Source organism: Bos taurus, chromosome 11 (genome assembly GCF_002263795.3).
Source record: "Bos taurus isolate L1 Dominette 01449 registration number 42190680 breed Hereford chromosome 11, ARS-UCD2.0, whole genome shotgun sequence".
NCBI classification, from domain to species: Eukaryota; Metazoa; Chordata; class Mammalia; order Artiodactyla; family Bovidae; genus Bos; species Bos taurus.
This window is the reverse complement of record NC_037338.1, coordinates 44,402,906-44,420,111: the sequence shown is the minus strand read 5'-3', so window position 1 is coordinate 44,420,111 and position 17,206 is coordinate 44,402,906. Positions and strand designations below refer to the sequence as shown.

Genomic DNA, 17,206 nt, shown 5'->3' with positions numbered 1-17,206 from the left:
CCTGCACTGTGCCGTTGAGGCGAGTGGCCCCCGGTCTTCCCAGGACTTTGAGCCCAGATTAGGGAGCAGAGATGTGGGAGCCGGTGGGCCACGCATCCCTCGGGCTGCTCTTCCAGGACTTTCTCTTCAATCCATGGACTGACATGGAGAGTTGGAGATGGCAGGGCACGCTTCCTGGTGAAGACCTTGCTATGGCCCGGCCATGTTCCCCACCATGTTCACACAGGTGTGTCACCAGCACCCACTCCACACCCCTTAAGTTAGGGCACAACCTGCTTGTCCAAGCACCTGCCCATTCTCCTCTCTCCCCTCCAGCCGCCACTCCCCCCGCCCCCATCCCTGCCACCCTGCGTGACAGCCTGAGCTTCCCTCCACTGGCCTGGAATACTGGTTCTAGCAGCCTCCCTCTCACCACCTTGAGTGACCACGTGGCTCTGACCAGCTTGGTTTTGCCTCCAGGGAGTGTTTTGCTGTTTGGATATGTTCCTTTCTGGACTCAGCAAGGAAAGAAGGAGCGTCTAAAATCCATGGATGGTGCTAACTTCCCTTTAAAAAACATCACTGTGGTGAGATGGATGAGGTTTTAAAAGGCATGAGGCATGTGCATCAAAGCAAGATTCTTACCTTCGATGTCAGCTCTTGAACAGTCTTGTTAAAATTGCATTAATTAAAGTCATTCTAAAACCAAAGTCTTTGTTTCATTGAAGAAGAGTGCATAATTACTTCTCGTAGGTAGAGAAGCTATAAAAAGCACAATTTATAACTTCATAGCAGTCCCACTCCAACGAGCTGGGCATGTGTGGATGAGAAGAGTCAAGGTGACAGCAGAGCAGCATCCCGCTCTGCCAGCCCGTTCCTCCGGACTGGCACCCGTGTGACAGTGCCCTCCATGTGACGGGAGGGGCTGGGCTGGTTGCTCTGAGCCGGCCAAGCCCATTTAAAGCCCCACTCATGTCCTGACTCCGGCAGATGCCCCTCCTGCTGGCAGCTCCACGAAACCCTCCCCACAGTCTTCTTCCACCTCTGAGTGTTTACTGGTCCTTCCTCAATGAGGAGATTCTCTGCTTTGTGAATTGGCCCAGCATTAATCCCAAAGCAAGTTCTGATAGAAATCAAATGTATTCAGAGTTTCAGCTCCTGAGTGAGATGGGATTCAAATTGTGACACCTTCACTTTTATCTCTTACTTTGGGTCATTTAGGGCTTCCCTGGTAGCTCAGATGGTGAAGAATCTGCTTGCAGTGCAGGATACCCAGGTTCAATCCCTGGGTCCAGAAGATCCCTTCGAGAAGGGAATGGCAATCCACTCCAGTATTCTTGCCTGGAGAATTTCATGGGCAGACCATGGAGTCACAAAGAGTTGGACACGACTGAGCAACTAACACTTTTACTTTCACTTGAATCATTTACTTCATCTCTGAGTATCTTTTTTGACTATAAAATGGAATTGATAGGATTCAATGAACAAAGGCATTTTGGGAACCAGCCTCAAAACAGGCACCAATCGGGGGCTCGCCTCCATGCCCGCGGCTTCCTGTCCTTTCTGCCTTTGCCCAGGACACTCCACGAGGCTGGGCCTCCTCCACAGACACACGCATTGGAGCTGAGTCCCCAGATGGGTCCCCTGCACCCATCTCGTCCTGGTAACTGCATCTGGGCAGACTCGCAGGGGTGTGGAAGCCCTCATCCCCCAGGTCAAGGCCACTGTGCCCACTGTGAGCAGCCTGGGCCCCCGTGTGTCCTCTGTCCTGAGGGCAGTCATGACGCTCTCAAGGCGTTTCTGAAGGGCTTCCCCTGATCTCTGCTTCTCGTTGCCTCTTGGAGACCACGTGGCTGCAGGAAAAGAGGGGCCCGAGGAGCTCAGAGGCCCCTGGAAGGGCAGGTTCCCCATGTGTGATCCACCCCACAGCGCATTTAGGAAATGGTCCAGCCCCCAGGGCTAGTCTTCTTGGAGCTGCTGTGGGAACTTTCTGGGTGTGGGCCAGGCCCTCAGTGTGTGAGACGTCCCTTTGACAGAGTGCTGGGGACAGTGTACTCAGCCAGCCACCCTGTGGTGTCCAGGACTTCAGTGCAGGCAGAGACCCCAGTCTCCTGGCAGGTCAGAGAGGAAAAGCCCCAGGCCTGGGCTTCCTAACAGATTCATCTGTCTGCAGCTTGGCTTTTCCCCGGCAGGAGTCATGCACAGACAGGGGTGTGTGTATGTATGCTTCATTGCTCAGTCGTGTCCGAGTCTTTGCCACCCTATGGACTGTAGCCCGCCAGGCTCCTCTGTCCATGGGATTCTCTAGGCAAGAATGCTGGAGTGGATTGCCATTTCCTCCTCCAGAGGATCTTCCAGACCTAGGAACTGAACCTGTGTCTCCTGCATTGCAGAAGGATTCTTTACCACTGAGCCACAGGGAAGGCCTACAAACATGGGAGAGTTGGATGAATTAATTAGAAATGCAGTTAAAGCCCCTTGATGTGGGGCCTGACTCCTTTGCCAGTGTGCTGCCCGCTGAGCCTGAGCAGGAAGGCGGTCCACTCCTCATATGACCAGTGTGTGTTCAAGGCCGCTCAGGACCACTCTGAGCTCTGCCTCTGGGCCCTGGCCCTCGATGTTGATTGAGCTTGGAACAGGGAGGTGGCCTAGGGGATCCACTGACCCTCGAGAGGAGCACTTGCCAGGGAGCCTGGAAGTGAAGCAGAGTTGTGTGTCTGAAGGTGGAAAGATGACACAGAGCAACTTTCATCCAGAAAATCCTTGACACGGCCAGACTGGCCCAGACCTTGTCCCACTCTCCAGCCCTTCACTGGTGTCCTGGCATCAGGAAGAGGACACTTGTTGCTCCACCCTGGGCAGCGCTAGGGAACCGGGCTCCGGCCAACCTGCCCACTGGCGGCGGTTTCCATCTAGTCTTGCTGGCCCTCATCCAGACCCCTTCACCCACTCTCCTCCTGCATCTCTGGCAGCTCACATCCTAAAAGAGCAGAGTTGAGCTCTAGACAGAGAAGGTATGCCCAGCAGATCCTGAGATGCCAACTCCCTGGCCCAGGCTGGAGAGTCTGCAGCTTCAGTGGTGCTGCCCAGAGGTCCCTGCGTAGCTGCTCAGCTTATTTCGCAGAGGCCTCGGTGCCCCCGTGAGCAGCGCACTGTGCCCTGGACTCGGGCCTGCCCTGTCCAACACAGCTGGGGTCCCAGGGGGTGCATTTATTCACATTCTCAAGAGGCTGCAGAGCAGATGCCTACCCCAGCCCTAGGCTGTGAAGTATGACAGCAAATCCGAGGCCTGACGAGGACCCAGGCATCGTTTTCTGGGTCCTGTGTTGGTGGTGGGAGAAGGTGTGACTGTTGGCAGGACCTATGGAACTTGGTGCTGGTGGCTCTGCGGTGCCACTCAGCTCTCAGTGCTCCTCACGGAGGTTGTGTCCCTGGTACAGGTCAGGTTGGAGCAGAGCAGAGCGGTGGGGAACTAGCCTCAGTGATATCAGGAAGTTGGTCACTTGCTGGTGCGCAGCCCAGCCAATAGCTTTACCATAGAGACTGCAGACTCCAGGACTGGGCCGCCTCAGGCCAAACAACTAATAGCGAGGGCTCACAGTCCCACCCATCAGCAGAAAATTGGATTAAAGATTTACTGAGTGTGGCCTTGCCCACCAGAGCAAGACCTGTTCTCCCCACAGCCAGTCCCTCCCATCAAGAAGCTTGCACAGGCCACCACTCTCTCCCCCACAACTCCTGGTAACCACTGATCCTTTTACAATCCTTTTTATGTTGCCGTTGTTCTGGATTTTGGCCATTCTATTAATAATCATGTGCAGTGGCATGTTGTTTTAATTTGCATATCCCTGATGACATATGATGTGGAGTATCATTTCATGTGCCAGCTGTGTATCTTCTTTAGTGACGTGTATGTTATAGTGCTCACCTCATAGAATGAGTTAGGAAGTAATCCCTCTGCTTCTGTTTTCTGAAAGAAATTGTTAGAAAATTTGGCATAATTTCTTCCTTAAATGTTGGTAGAATCCATGAGTGAACCCATCCGGGTCTGGTGCTTTCTGTTTGGGAAGTTTATTAATTATTGATTCAATTTCTTTAACAGATATAGACTTATTCAGATTGTCTCTTAGTATTTTTCTTGTGTGAATTTCAGCAGATTGTGTCTTTAAAGAAATTGGCCCATTTTGTTTATTAAATATGTGGGCATAGATTTGTTCATAATATTTCTTTACTATCTTTTTAATGCCCAAGGTATCTGTGGTCATGTCCCCTCTTTCATTACTAGTATTAGTGATTTGTGTTGTTTCTCCTTTATAGTTATTGCAGCTTTCTTTTGAATAGTGTTAGTGTGGTATATCTTTCCTTATCTCATTATTTTTCACTTATATGTATCTTTATATTTAAAGTGGGTTTCTTGTAGACAACATATGCTTGGGTCTTGTTTATTTTTAATCCACCATGACATTCTCTTTCAATTTGTACATTTAGACTATTGCTATTAAATGTGATTGTTGATATTGTTGGATTAATATTTACCACCTTTGTTTTCTATTTGTTGTCTTTGATTTTTGTTCCTATTTTGTTTTCTACTCTCCTTTGCCTTTTATAGTCTTGATTGAGCAATTTATATGATTGCATTTTCTTTCCTGTCTTAGCATATCAGTTGTACCTTTAAAACAATTTTTTTAGTGGTTGCCCTAGAAATTGCAATACACATTTACAACTAATCCAAGTCCACTTTCAAATGACACTGTACAGTGTGGGTACCTTATAATAATAAAATATTCCTAATTACTTCCTCTTGTCCTTTGTATCATTGCTGATACTCATTTAACGTGGATGTCAATATACATAATATATATACTTACATCTGTGTGTGTGTTAGTCACTCAGTCATGTTCAACTCTTTGCAACCCCATGGACTGTAGCCCACGAGGCTCTTCTGTCCACGGGATTCTCCAGGCAAGAATACTGGAGTGGGTTGCCATGCCCTTCTCCAATATACTTACATACTATGTAATATATACTTATGTATACATAGATATACATATATGTGGTAGGTAGATAGGTATACTTAATCAGATTCATTGTTGCTGTTATTATTGTGAACTATTTTTTCTTTTACCTTCACTTATTCCTTCTCCAATGTTCTTTCTTTATGTAGATTCAAAGGTTTTGACCTATGCAGCTTTTCTTCTAAGGAACTTATTTTAACATTTTTTGCAAGGCAGGTCTCCTGGCAACAAATTTCCTCAATTTTTGTTTGTCTCAGAAAGTCTTTATTTCTCCCTCACTATTGATGAAGGAATTATTTTGCAGGCTATAGAATCCTCAGTTATTGTTGTGTCAAATATTTCTTTTGTTTATTTTTTTCTTTCTTCTCCTTCCTGTATTCCCATTATGTGTATATTACATCTCTTGTAGTTATCCTACTATTTTTGGATATTCCATTCTGTTATGGATTTTTGTTTATTTTTTTGTCTTTGTTCTCTTTGCTTTTCAGTTTGAGAGGTTTCTATTGAGACATCCTTAAGCTCAGAGACTCTTTCCTCAGCTGTGTTAAATCTACTAATAAGCCTCTAAAAGTCATTATTTCTGTTGCAGTGCTTTTGATCTCCAGCATTTCTTTGCAGTTCTTTCTAGGACGTACCACCTCCCAGTTTGCAATGCCTACCTGTTTTTGCATGCTGCCTACCTAATGCATTAGAGCCCGTAGCATATTAACCACGGTTGTTTTAAATTCCGTGTTTGATAATTCCAACATTCCTTCCATATCTAAGTCTGGTTCTGATGCTTGCTCTTTGTCTTCAAACTATTTTTTGCCTTTTAGGACACCTAGTGATTTTTTGGAGAAGGCAATGGCAACCCACTCCAGTACTCTCGCCTGGAAAATCCCATGGACGGAGGAGCCTGGTAGGCTGCAGTCCATGGGGTCACTAAGAGTCGGACACGACTGAGCGACTTCACTTTCACTTTTCACTTTCATGCATTGGAGAAGGAAATGGCAACCCACTCCAGTGTTCTTGCCTGGAGAATCCCAGGGATGGGGGAACCTGGTGGGCTGCCGTCTATGGGGTGGCACAGAGTCGGACACGACTGAAGCGACTTAGCAGCAGCAGTGATTTTTTTCCTTTTTGGTATTCAGACACAATGTACCGCATGAAAAGTGCTGCTGTAAATTGGCTTTTTAGTGGGGGAAGAGAGGTTCTGTTTTTAGGGTCCCATCTTCTGAATTGCTGCACCTCCAGAATGTGAGCATCTCCACCTTCCCATTCTCCTTAGGCAGCACTGGGTGACTGGCGTTATATTGGTGGACATACCATGAGTTATCGAACTAGCCCTCTTTGTACATTTGTCTCTAGTTTTTCTCTAGTTGAGCAAACTGTAATGAGCATGCTCAGAGCTGAATCTTCTTGCATGTTTTTGATCTTCTTAAGAAAGAGGCTCTAGAAATGTTCTTTCAGGTCAGTGTGTATGCAGGCTCTCACATTTGATAGGACTTGCCAAACTGCTGCCATAAGTTTATATCCCTGACAGCAGTGGTCAAGTGCCTGTAGACTTCACACTGACCACACTGGCTGGCTTCTGTTCATCCCTGCTTATCTGATAGACACCCAAAGAACAAAGAGGAGAGAAGGAATTTTCCTCTCTAAAGTTGTACTTTTTGAATGTTAGGTATTACATTTTAAAATGTATTTAACAACAGTTTGCTTTTCTTCCTTTTTGTAAATTATGTGATTTTTTGCCCTTGGCCTGTTTTCCTTTTAAGGTATTTATCTCTTTTTCCTGCAGTCCTCATGTAGCAAGAATATTCAGTCTTTCCTTCGAGACTTTTTCTAAGTCCTCATGTAGCAAGAATATTCAGTCTTTCCTTCGAGTTCCCTGCAAGTGTTTTTCTAGAGTATTTGCCTTTTTGTCTTGTTCTTCTGTTTTTAACGTAGAGAACTTCATTTTTCTCTAGCCAAATCTTTGTTATTTACCTCTTATGACCATCCCCAGTTCAAGATTAAACATCTATTCATATTTTCTTCTTGGACTTTCAAGGTTTTTTTTTTTCTTTTCCCTAACATTTAAATCATTAATACTTATGGAATTAATTTTGGCATATACAGTGAATTAGAGAATCGACTTTATTTTTTTAATGATCAGCCAATTTTAATCACATTTTCTAACTGATTATTGGTGGTAGATGGGGAAACCAATGATTTTTATGTATTTATTTTAAAATTAGCAGCCTTTCTCAAGTTCTTACTTATTCTAATTTTTAATTGATACTGTTTTTCTAGGTAGAAAATTGTATGGTCTTTTTCCCAGTATTTATACTTCCTATTTTTTTCTTTTATTTCTTTCGGTCTAGTTTCTTGACCAGTCTCAAATAACAGTGTGGATATTGTGTATTTTTTTTTTTTTACCAAAATTAATCTGGCATTTTTTTTCTTTTTAATTTTACAAATTTAAATGTCTTTTTTTTGTTTGTTTGATTTATTTTGCTTTTGCAAAAGCGCTGACTTATAAGAAGCCTGCGATTCTTTTCCTTTGCACCATCGGCAGGATCTCGGCGCCACCCTTTGGCTGAATCTGAGTGGAGTTCATTGTGGGCACAGGGCTCTCCTGGTCGCCCCTGAATGGTTCCACTGTTCCCCTGGCCTCACCAGCCCGGGCCCGATGCTCGCTGCTGCCAGTCATCCCCTCACTCCTCATCCCGCCCCCACCTTGTCGGCTGTCCCTGCACCTGTGGGTGCACCAGGCAGGTCGTCCCCTTGCTCCTCGTCCTCTGCCACCCTTGACTGTCCTATCAGCTTTGGGCACCTGTGTGGGCATTAGGTGGGGCCACCCTCTCTGGCCACCTGTCTCCCTGCTTCACGACCCTCCTGTCTCTGCCTCTGTCTACCTTCTGCCTCTATCCTTGATAATGTCTGGCGTGACAAGAATTTAACAGGCTTGTTCAGACTTCCACGACTCTAAGTAAATGAGTTGGATTGGGTCATATTTTGTGCTTTGATGGAGGTAGAAACACAGAAAGGATTAGTTGAATTTATATTTATTGAAAACAATCTTATCCATAAGTAATTATTAGGAACATGAATTTTAAAGTGCTCACTAGATTGTAAATTGCCATACACTTCCTTCAGAGGGTCTTGGCCTCTAATCAATACCAGAGAGGAAAAGCGATCACAGGTGAAGATGTGGGGATGAACGGTTTTCATGTCAGATCTCATAACAAGTCATCACTTAGAGTCTTTCCTTGGCATCAGTGACACTGACTGATCTCTTGGTTCTGTTTCTGTGTCTGTTTTGTGCATGTCCCTGGGCTTGTCTGCATGGGCCACTTCCAGGATGAAGTCTTGACCGTAATCAGAAGAGTGGATGACAACTGGGCAGAGGGAAAGCTGAGAGACAAGATCGGGATATTCCCACTGCTATACGTGGAGGTGAGACCCCCGCACTGCCCCGCCCCCATGATGTACCTGGAGGTGAGGTCCTGCCCCAGCTCTGCCCCCTGCTGTACCTGGAAGTGAGGCCCTGCCCCAGCCCCTCCCGCTGCTGTACCTGGAGGTGAGACAGTGCCCTAACCCCACTGCCTGCAGGTGGAGGTGAGGCCAGACTCCCAACCCTTCTCTTGCCCTCTGTGGTTTGTTTCACTAGACCCCAGGGTGCCCTGGTCTTGGAGCCCCTCTTCTAAAGAGAAGCAAGCTGCCCCACAGTCTTCTGAATTCAGGTGGGGTTGACCTGTGGGTCACTCCCTTGTCTCACCATGTGGCAGGAGGCAGGGCTCCCCTGTGGACTTCTGCTTCTCTCTTTACAACTGAGCCTGAGCCCTGTTTCCTTCTCCAAGACTCTCTGGGTTTCCCCCAGAGGCACCTGCCCCCTTCCCCCGCCCACACCCTGCGCCTGATTCTGCCAGCAACCAAACAGATGTTGAGGGTCCCGGACTCCGGGTTTGGAGTGGCTGGTCAGCGGCCGGTTCCTGGAGTGGAGCACACTTGGGGCTTCCTGCCTTTTCTCTGGGGCTGATGGCTGATGTGCCGTAGGTATCCAGTGAATGTGTCACGGGCAGTGGCCAAGTGGGGAGTGTCCACAACCTTTGACCTTTCAAGTCCTGGTTGCCGTGGGCGGTGCCTGCACCCTGGACCCTTCTGAGGAGTCCTCGTCCCGCCTCTCACACATCCAGAGCATGAACACCAGGACTGCACCCCCTGCCCCCATGCGACCGATGAGCCAACAGAGAGGCTCAGAGCCGACTGCGATCGCAGGTGGACGTCTCTCGACTCGGCTCCCAGCGCCCCCACTCAGAGCCCACGGTCCCCAGTTCAGGGTGCGCTGCACATGATTCCCGGGATGTGGCCAGCTTTGCCTTTGTTGAGCCCTGTGGGCCAGTGGGCTCTGGGCCCTGCAGGATGGAGGCTGCTCTCTGGGGCAGGCAGCCAGGGCTCTCTGCACCTTGGCCTCCTCTGCTTTTCCAGCCACATTTCTGGCCCTTTCCCTCCGTTTCCTAAATGTCCTGCCCCCTGCAGTTCTCACACTCACTCTGGATCACCTGCCCAGGAAATTCTGAGACCCTCCCCAGCAGTAAGGCCACACCTACGTACATGCTCCTCTCTGGCACCTCGTGAGGGGCACTCAGGGGCACACCCTCTGCCCTCTGGCTCCTGGTATGGACCCCTGTCCTCACCTGTGCATTTGCCCCAGTGCCTGGGGTGGTCTCCATCCTACTGCTTCAGACCCAGAAACCACCCAGCGCCGTCCAGATGTGCAGAGTCAGACCCCACCGATGTCTTTAGTCAGTGGAACCTCTTCCTAGGCAGACCCTCGAGGGGCCTCTCAGAGACAGCCATGGGACGTTCCTAAGAGCCTATCACGATGCCCCAAACTGGAGCCCAGTGTTTCCTCATTTTGTGCTCTGGGCTCCTGGAGGCCGATTGACTTGGATCCTCACGTCCTTGTGGACGGTCACTGGAATCCGCACCCGGAGGGCCGAGGCGGCTGCGCCTCTGCGCAAGGGGCCAGCACGGCTCAGGAGCTTCCCCCGGGACCCCTGCCCTGTAGTGAGAAGAGCTGATCCCAGGAAGACCACTCTGTGGAGGGGGAGAAGTCTGGAAGCAGAGGTGAGCAGGGAGTGGGAGACTCTGAGGAGGTGCGAGGAGCCTAGGGGTGACTCTGGAGTCTTAGAGCCAAAACATATTAGGGCTGCTCTGGTGGACCAGGCCAAGGTGGGAGGTCTTTGAGTCCCCAGGGCCCTGAGGACTGGATGGGGCTCACTGTCCCCACAGATGGGGTGGAGGTCAGCCCCACCTGCGGTTGCAGCAGGAGCTCCATCACAGATAGGGTCGCCCGCACCCCAGGGGTAGAGGGGCTGACCTGACTGCCCTCAGGGAGGAGGTGGCTGGAGAGGAGGGTCTCGGAAGGAACAAGAGATGAGGAGGGGGCATTGAAGGTCTGCGCCCAGCTGTCCTCATCTCAGCCTCTCCGCAGAAGGTTGTTTGTCAAGAGTGTTCAGGACGCAGTAGGAGGTGATTTGGGGACTTCACCTGAGGTGTTGAGACCCATGAGGGGCAGGGAACCAAGGAAGACGTGGAGGCTGGGCAGGCTCCTAGTCAGCCGAGCAGTGGTGGACATGCCAGAGGACAGATGTGCGGCTGCGGGCACCACAGCCACAGAGCAGGTGCAGTGATCGATGAGGGCGGCTTTCAAGGAGAAGAGGACATAGCCCAGAGGAGAGGGCTGTGCGCTGCAGGCTGCAGCCCAGGGCTGCATGTGGGTGTGAGGGGCTCCACGTGGGCGTGAGGGGCTGGAGGGTGGAGGTGGGGGTGTCCATAGTGGTGCTGCAGGAGTCCTGTCTCCCTCCCACTGACCCTCGATATCCATCAGAGTTGCCCGCGTCCATCCGTCCACACAGCTGGATGGACGCGTCCATAGTGGCGTCTGTTGAAAGCCTGTGTCCTGAACCTGGAGCCATGTGTGTATCTGGTGGGTCTATCCTCTGGCTCCTGCTCCCCCTTCTGCTGCCCCACACGCTGGGATCAGGATCCGCCCTGATCTCCCATGGCCGTGGGGTACCTGCAGATGCCTGTATCCTGGATGAGGAGGTGGGGAGGCTGGGTGAGCCCCAGAAAGTGGGGGCAGCCTCATCCCGGGCAGGGGGCGTCCAGAGAGTTCTGACCTTGGGACCGGATCCAAGCCTCCGTCTGCTGGTGCTGCTGCAGGCCTCGGCTGATCCCTGAGGCTGATTGGTGCTATTTACAGATCCGGGAAAAGATGGAAGCAAAAACTCAAGTCTTGATTTAGCCAAATAGATGTAATGCCCAAAATGGTATGGTTGCTAATGGCAACTGCTTCCCATGTGAGAGGCTTGGTCTTCAGCGCGATGATTGCTGTGGAAGTCGCTTGAGCCTCCGCTAATTGCAATGTTGAACTTGGCCTTTCTTGCTCCTGGAGCACTATCGTCTCCTTGTCACTTTGCCTTATGAAGAGAGCATGTTATTCTGAGCGTCCATCTCCAACTGTGGTATCAGAGCTGCCAACATCCCTGGAGACAAACAGCGTTGAAGCTGTCTGTTCTGTTTCAAAGGTGCGGGCTGCCCCACACACATGGGGTTTGCTGACCCAGTAACTGCTGGCTGTTTCTTCACCTTTGTCTCAGGCCCTGGGGCAGGCAGAGTGTTTCCAGGGAGGAGGCTGGGGAGGGTCCTTGGCTTCTAGTGGAAGGTCCACGCCCAGGCTCAGGAGAAACAGAAAGACACAGGAGCTCTGAGCCCCATCCAAACCTCAGTGCCTCCACAGACCCTAGGTGTACTTGGGATCCAGGTGGATAGACCTGCTGGGGTGTCCCTGGTTGGAGGGCACAGCTCCTGGAAAAGAAACCCTGCATGTTGGGCATGCATAGCTCTGGGAGGTGGGGTTCTGACTTCCTGCTCTCATTGGGGGGTTAGGGGTGGGGGTTTCTGACTTCCTGCTCCCACTGGGGAGTAGGGAGGTGAGGGGTTGGGGTTCTGACTTCTTGCTCCCATTGGGGGATGTTGAGGGGTGCTGGAAGGCTGCTCTCCTGGTCCGACTCTGGACCCACAGGCTACCTGAGGCCACTGGAAGGGATGGGAGGCCCTCACAGCATCTGAGGGACCTGGCCAGCTGTTCCCACTCTCTCAGCCACCCAGGGAGTCAGGGCAGTGACTCTGAGCAGAGGGGCTCTCTCAGAAAAGGGCCTCTTCTAGCTACTTTTTCTTTCTTTCCTACCTACAAACGACCAGCATTGCCAGCTTCTATGAAGTGGCCCTGGCCGACATGGGGATGGCTGTGTGACCGTCAGGCTGTTAGAGGGTCAGGGAAGGTGTGCAGCCAGGTGGGTTCTCCAAAGAGAGTCAGTGGGATGGGACCCTTGTTGGGCAGCCACGCAGACCCCCAGGCCCCCAGGCTAGTGGCCTGATGAATCAGTTCAAAACCAGCAACTTGCAGCCACATCTGGACGATTGACTGTGAAGCTCGAGGTGCGTTCACGTGGCGGCAGCTATTCCTGAGACTCTCCCATCCCATGGCCTCCCTCATGGCCAGCAGGTGGGTGGGTAGAACTGGCCCCAGAATCTCCCTGGGGCATCTTGTAACAACCACCCCCCTGCCCCATTCTTTCCTAGAGGGTTTTGTTTGACTCTGGGGCTTCAGGCCCCACCTGTGTGGAAGAAGGTAGGAAGCGGCCTTGGTGGGGTGGCACATGGGAAGCATGTGCCCAACAGATAGATGGACGGACAAATGGACAGGGCCTCTGTGCCACGGACGGATGGGCTGGGTATCCAGGGAACTGGTCTTTAGAAGATGGATGGTGTCTTCCTCGTGTCCTTGGGGTGTCTCCTGATGTGCACACTGGCCTCGCTGCTCGGACGTGGGGAGTGTGGTCGGGGTGTCCACTGGTGCTTCCCCACCGACTCTGGGTTCTGGCTGGTTCTGGTTCTAGGTCCGCTGATGACCTCTTGCCCTGTGAATACTGACCCAGTTGGTTTACGGGCTGCATTCCCTACCGCTTTGTCTGCCTAGCACCTCTGAGGGGATGCGGTGTTGTGAATTTGCCTTTTCGGATGTGGGGTGTTCTTGCATGCCTACCAGCATTTGCATGCCGTCCTGGGATGTACTGAGCTATGCACGGAGAGGCTGTGTGATGCTTTTCGTGCCTTGCTCATAGCTTGTTAGGCAGAACGAGGGCGCCTCAGTGTGGGGCTGATTAGACGCCCTTCTAAAGCTATGTTTTCAACTGCGTGTCCTGCAGTGTATGAGGTTCTTCACTCCTCAACTGGCCAGTGTTCCAAATCTGAAAGCCGTGTTTCTTTCATCTGTGTTTAGCATTTCAGAGGAGAGGGTAAACATGGTCCTTGTTGCTCCTTCTTGTGAACCTGTGATGGTTTAGAATTTTGAAATAAGGGTGGCAAACCATTATTTGTATACTTTAGCACAGTGTCGTATGTCAATTATATTGCAGTAACTGATATAATTGTAGTTGGGGACAAACAAGGATGATAAAATTAAGATCCCCGAGAGGTATTTTCTGCAGAACAGGAAGTCTGTGGGTCAGCTGTGGCTCTCCCGTGCTGAGGCCCCTCAGCTCAGGGCCTAGAGTAAACAGCTTCCACCAGAGAAGTGAGGGCCAGGTGCAAGTCTCTGGGGTCACTGTTCTCCATGGAGACAGGTTACAACCACGTCCAAACACTGTTCTGTGACCAGCACTCCAGGTGGGCCAGGGGGTGGGGCTCCTCCATGTCTCCTGAGCCAGGGTAACCCCTGCTTCCTCACCCAGCTCCTGACTCTCACGCCACCCTGATTCTGCCACACCAGAGGTGACCTGACAAAGTCCCAAGGAAGAAACAAGAGAGGAGCTGCTCAGGGGTCCCTGCCACAGATCACTGGGGAGACGTGATGGTGCTTGAAGCTCTGTTTTGTTTTTCCATTTTCTTCTTCATGTCCTGTTTCTCATGAGCACCATCATGAGCACCATCAGTGGGCAGCTGGGGCGGGGGTTCCCCCTCTGGACCTGGACATGAGCTCTGCCCACATTTCTGTGTCCAGGTTCAGACTGTGCCTTCATGAAGAGCTAATGGGCTTCCCTTACAGGTGACGCCCAGTCACCACAGGGCAGGCTGGGTGAGGGAACGAGGGGGGTGGAGCTGACGGGGCTCCATCAGAGAGAGAAGGACCTCAGTGTCCCTCAGGTCTGCACCCCAAGGCACAATCTGAGCAATGGGATGTGGTCCTGGGTCCTCCACAGAGGCCAGTAGGTACATAGCTACCAGCTCTTCCTGACCGCTCTCCCCTGTAGCACTTTTTGAACTGTTTGTGAAGTTACATCTTACAATGTGATGCATACAAGGTAACATGTAAACAGGTATATTCCCTGTCATCCTGTCTCTACAGCTGCATAGGGAGCCAGTTTGAGGCCAGACCAATGACAATTCCTTTCCTTTCTCGTCTTGGCATAGTACTCGGCACACAGTAGGCAGTTAGTTCATTTGTGTAGTGTTGTTTGGCTGTGGGCCAGTGTTTCATAGAAGTCAAACTATTATATAAGGACTAAGCCACCAGCCATCACCAAGGTCTTAGCTGGGACCCTTTCAGCATGCCTGCGTATTAGCACACAGGGACCTAGCAAGGCCTGTGAGACCAGTCCCTCTGGGCCTTGAACTGCCAGCCTCTCTGGAGCCGTCCAGCTGCAAGAGGGCCAAGAAGAAAGCAGAGGCGCTGACACGAGTGAATGTCCATCTTCCGTAGACCAGCGGAATGACAGTGTGGCAACCTGGAGCTGAAATGCAGGGAGGAGCCCGGCCTGGCTGACGGTGGGGCCCACACCTCTTCCTGGGGCCTTAGTCCGCCTAGCACGGGGATGGCTGCCAGCTGTGCTGCGTTGACTGTTTCTGCTCAGGTGCCAGCGTCTTTCCTCCCTTCCCATCGCGTGTTCCCCACGTGGGCAGCAGTGACCCTGCAAACCAGGCATGTGAGGATGGGGCCATTTTTCAGCCAACTGAGCTCCCCCCACTGGATGCCCCCAGGCTTGGAATCTCTGTGTCCTCAGCTGCCGTCTACTCTTCTGCATTCTGCTCAGGGACACAGGCTCCTCAGCAACCCCCCGCCTCAGGCCGCCCTGGGCACCCTCCCGCCTGCCCTTCCCTTGGCCGTGGTTTCAACAGGTGCCTTTGCTCAACTTCCCTCCTCCCACCCCGACTCATCCCATCCAGTCAGTGACTCAGAAACTTCAGTGAGCATTAAAGTTGCCCAGAAAGCCCAGGCTCAGCCCCAAGCCTGACAGTGGGTCTGGATGGACCTGTGTCTGAGAAATAAGTTGGGGAAAAGGATCTTTTGCAGATTCCATGTGGCCCCAGGGGTGGACCTTGGCCGTGGATATGGGGTTACCTGCCCCTTGGGTGGGCCTCCTTCAGTTCAGTTCAGTCGCTCAGTCGTGTCCGACTGTTTGAGACCACATGAACTGCAGCACGCCAGGCCTCCCTGTCCATCACCAGCTCCCGGAGTTCACCCAAATCCATGTTCATCGAGTTGGTGATGCCATCCAACCATGTCATCCTCTGTCGTCCTGTTCTCCTCCTGCCTTCAATCTTTCCCAGCATCAGAGTCTTTTCCAATGAGTCAGCTCTTCCCATCAAGTGGCCAAAGTATTGGAGTTTCAGCTTCAACATCAGTCCTTCCAATGAACACCCAGGACTGATCTCCTTTAGGATGGACTGGTTGGATCTCCTTGCAGTCCAAGGGACTCTCAAGAGTCTTCTCCAACACCACAGTTCAAAAGCATCAATTCTTCAGCGCTCAGCTTTCTTCATAGTCCAACTCTCACATCCATACATGACCACTGGAAAAACCATAGCCTTGACTAGATGGACCTTTGTTGACAAAGTAATGTCTCTGCTTCTCAATATGCTATCTAGGTTGGCCATAACTTTCCTTCCAAGGAGTAAGCGTCTTTTAATTTCATGGCTACAATCACCATCTGCAGTGATTTTGGAGCCCAGAAAAATAAAGTCACCCACTGTTTCCACTGTTTCCCCATCTATTTGCCATGAAGTGATGGGACCAGATGCCATAATCTTAGTTTTCTGAATGTTGAGCTTTAAGCCAACTTTTTCACTCTCCTCTTTCACTTTCATCAAGAGGTTCTTTAGTTCTTTTTCACTTTCTGCCATAAGGGTGGTGTCATCTGCATATCTGAGGTTATTAATATTTCTCCTGGAAATCTTGATTCCAGTTTGTGCTTCCTCCAGCCTAGCATTTCTCATGATGTACTCTGCATAGAAGTTAAATAAGCAGGGTGACAATATACAGCCTTGACATACTCCTTTTCCTATTTGGAACCAGTCTGTTGTTCCATGTCCAGTTCTAACTGTTGCTTCCTGACCTGCAACAGGTTTCTCAAGAGGCAGGTCAGGTGGTCTGGTATTCCCATCTCTTTCAGAATTTCCCACAGTTTATTGTGATTCACACAGTCAAAGGCTTTGGCATAGTCAATAAGGTGAAAGCAGACTTGGCATGGAGAGATTTGACTCTAGGTGTTTATAACGTGACAACAGAGCAGGGCTTGGCTGAGGTTCAGGCTGTGTTCAGTGCAGAAGGAACGGCTTGGCTGACTGTGCAGCTGGAAAGGGTCACGGGCCCCCAGGCTTCTTGCTTCCAGAGCTGAGAGCATTTGTGGGGAGGTGGCCCTGCAGTTCCTGCTGCCTCCACATTCATTCTCAGACTTGACCAGGAATTACTTCTGAGGTTAACTCTCTGGGCCAGTTTGAGAAACACCTCCCATCATCATGTTCCTCTTGCTCCCTTTGGCAGCACTTCTGTGTGGAGGAGAGGCTGTGTGTCCCTGATGACCTGACCCGTGCGTGTACTCTGTCCACTGTCTGCAACCGCTGCAACTCCATCAGTTACTGCAGAGAGAAAACACAGCTAATTTGGGCTGCGCCCACTCAGAGAGGCTCAGAGCTCTCCTCTGTGGCTTTTGTTTATTCCAAAGCCTCAAAGTGAGAGCAGTTAGGAGGTGAGTGTGAAGCTGCTGAGGACTCTGAGTCTGCTGGCACATCTGAGCCCTGGACCGAAACAGCAGTTTTCAGCACGTGGCCATCCGAGCTGCCTCTCATTTATTGAGCGACTGCTGTGAGCCAGGCCCTGGGAGAGTCATCTTGAAACCCAGGTTTTCGTGGGAAGAGACACAGATGGAGAGAAGGTGGAGTCTAGAGGCAGTGTGTCCTCCGTG

General features: G+C 50.9%; 1 protein-coding gene across 3 annotated transcripts in view; it reads left to right on the top strand.

The window, feature by feature from the left end:
• Positions 1–17,206, top strand: part of SH3RF3 (SH3 domain containing ring finger 3) — a 162,860-nt gene that overhangs the window by 83,029 nt on the left and 62,625 nt on the right. For 2 of the 3 annotated variants that reach the window (XR_003037172.2, XM_002691276.5), the window contains exon 3: positions 8,316–8,411. The exons of the other annotated variant lie outside the window; for it this stretch is intronic. Coding sequence is in view for 1 of the 2 variants with exons in the window: in XM_002691276.5 (XP_002691322.1) it covers positions 8,316–8,411 (96 nt within the window). In the remaining variant the exon portion in view is untranslated. The remainder of the gene's footprint in view (positions 1–8,315; positions 8,412–17,206) is intronic. 3 annotated transcript variants of the gene reach the window in all.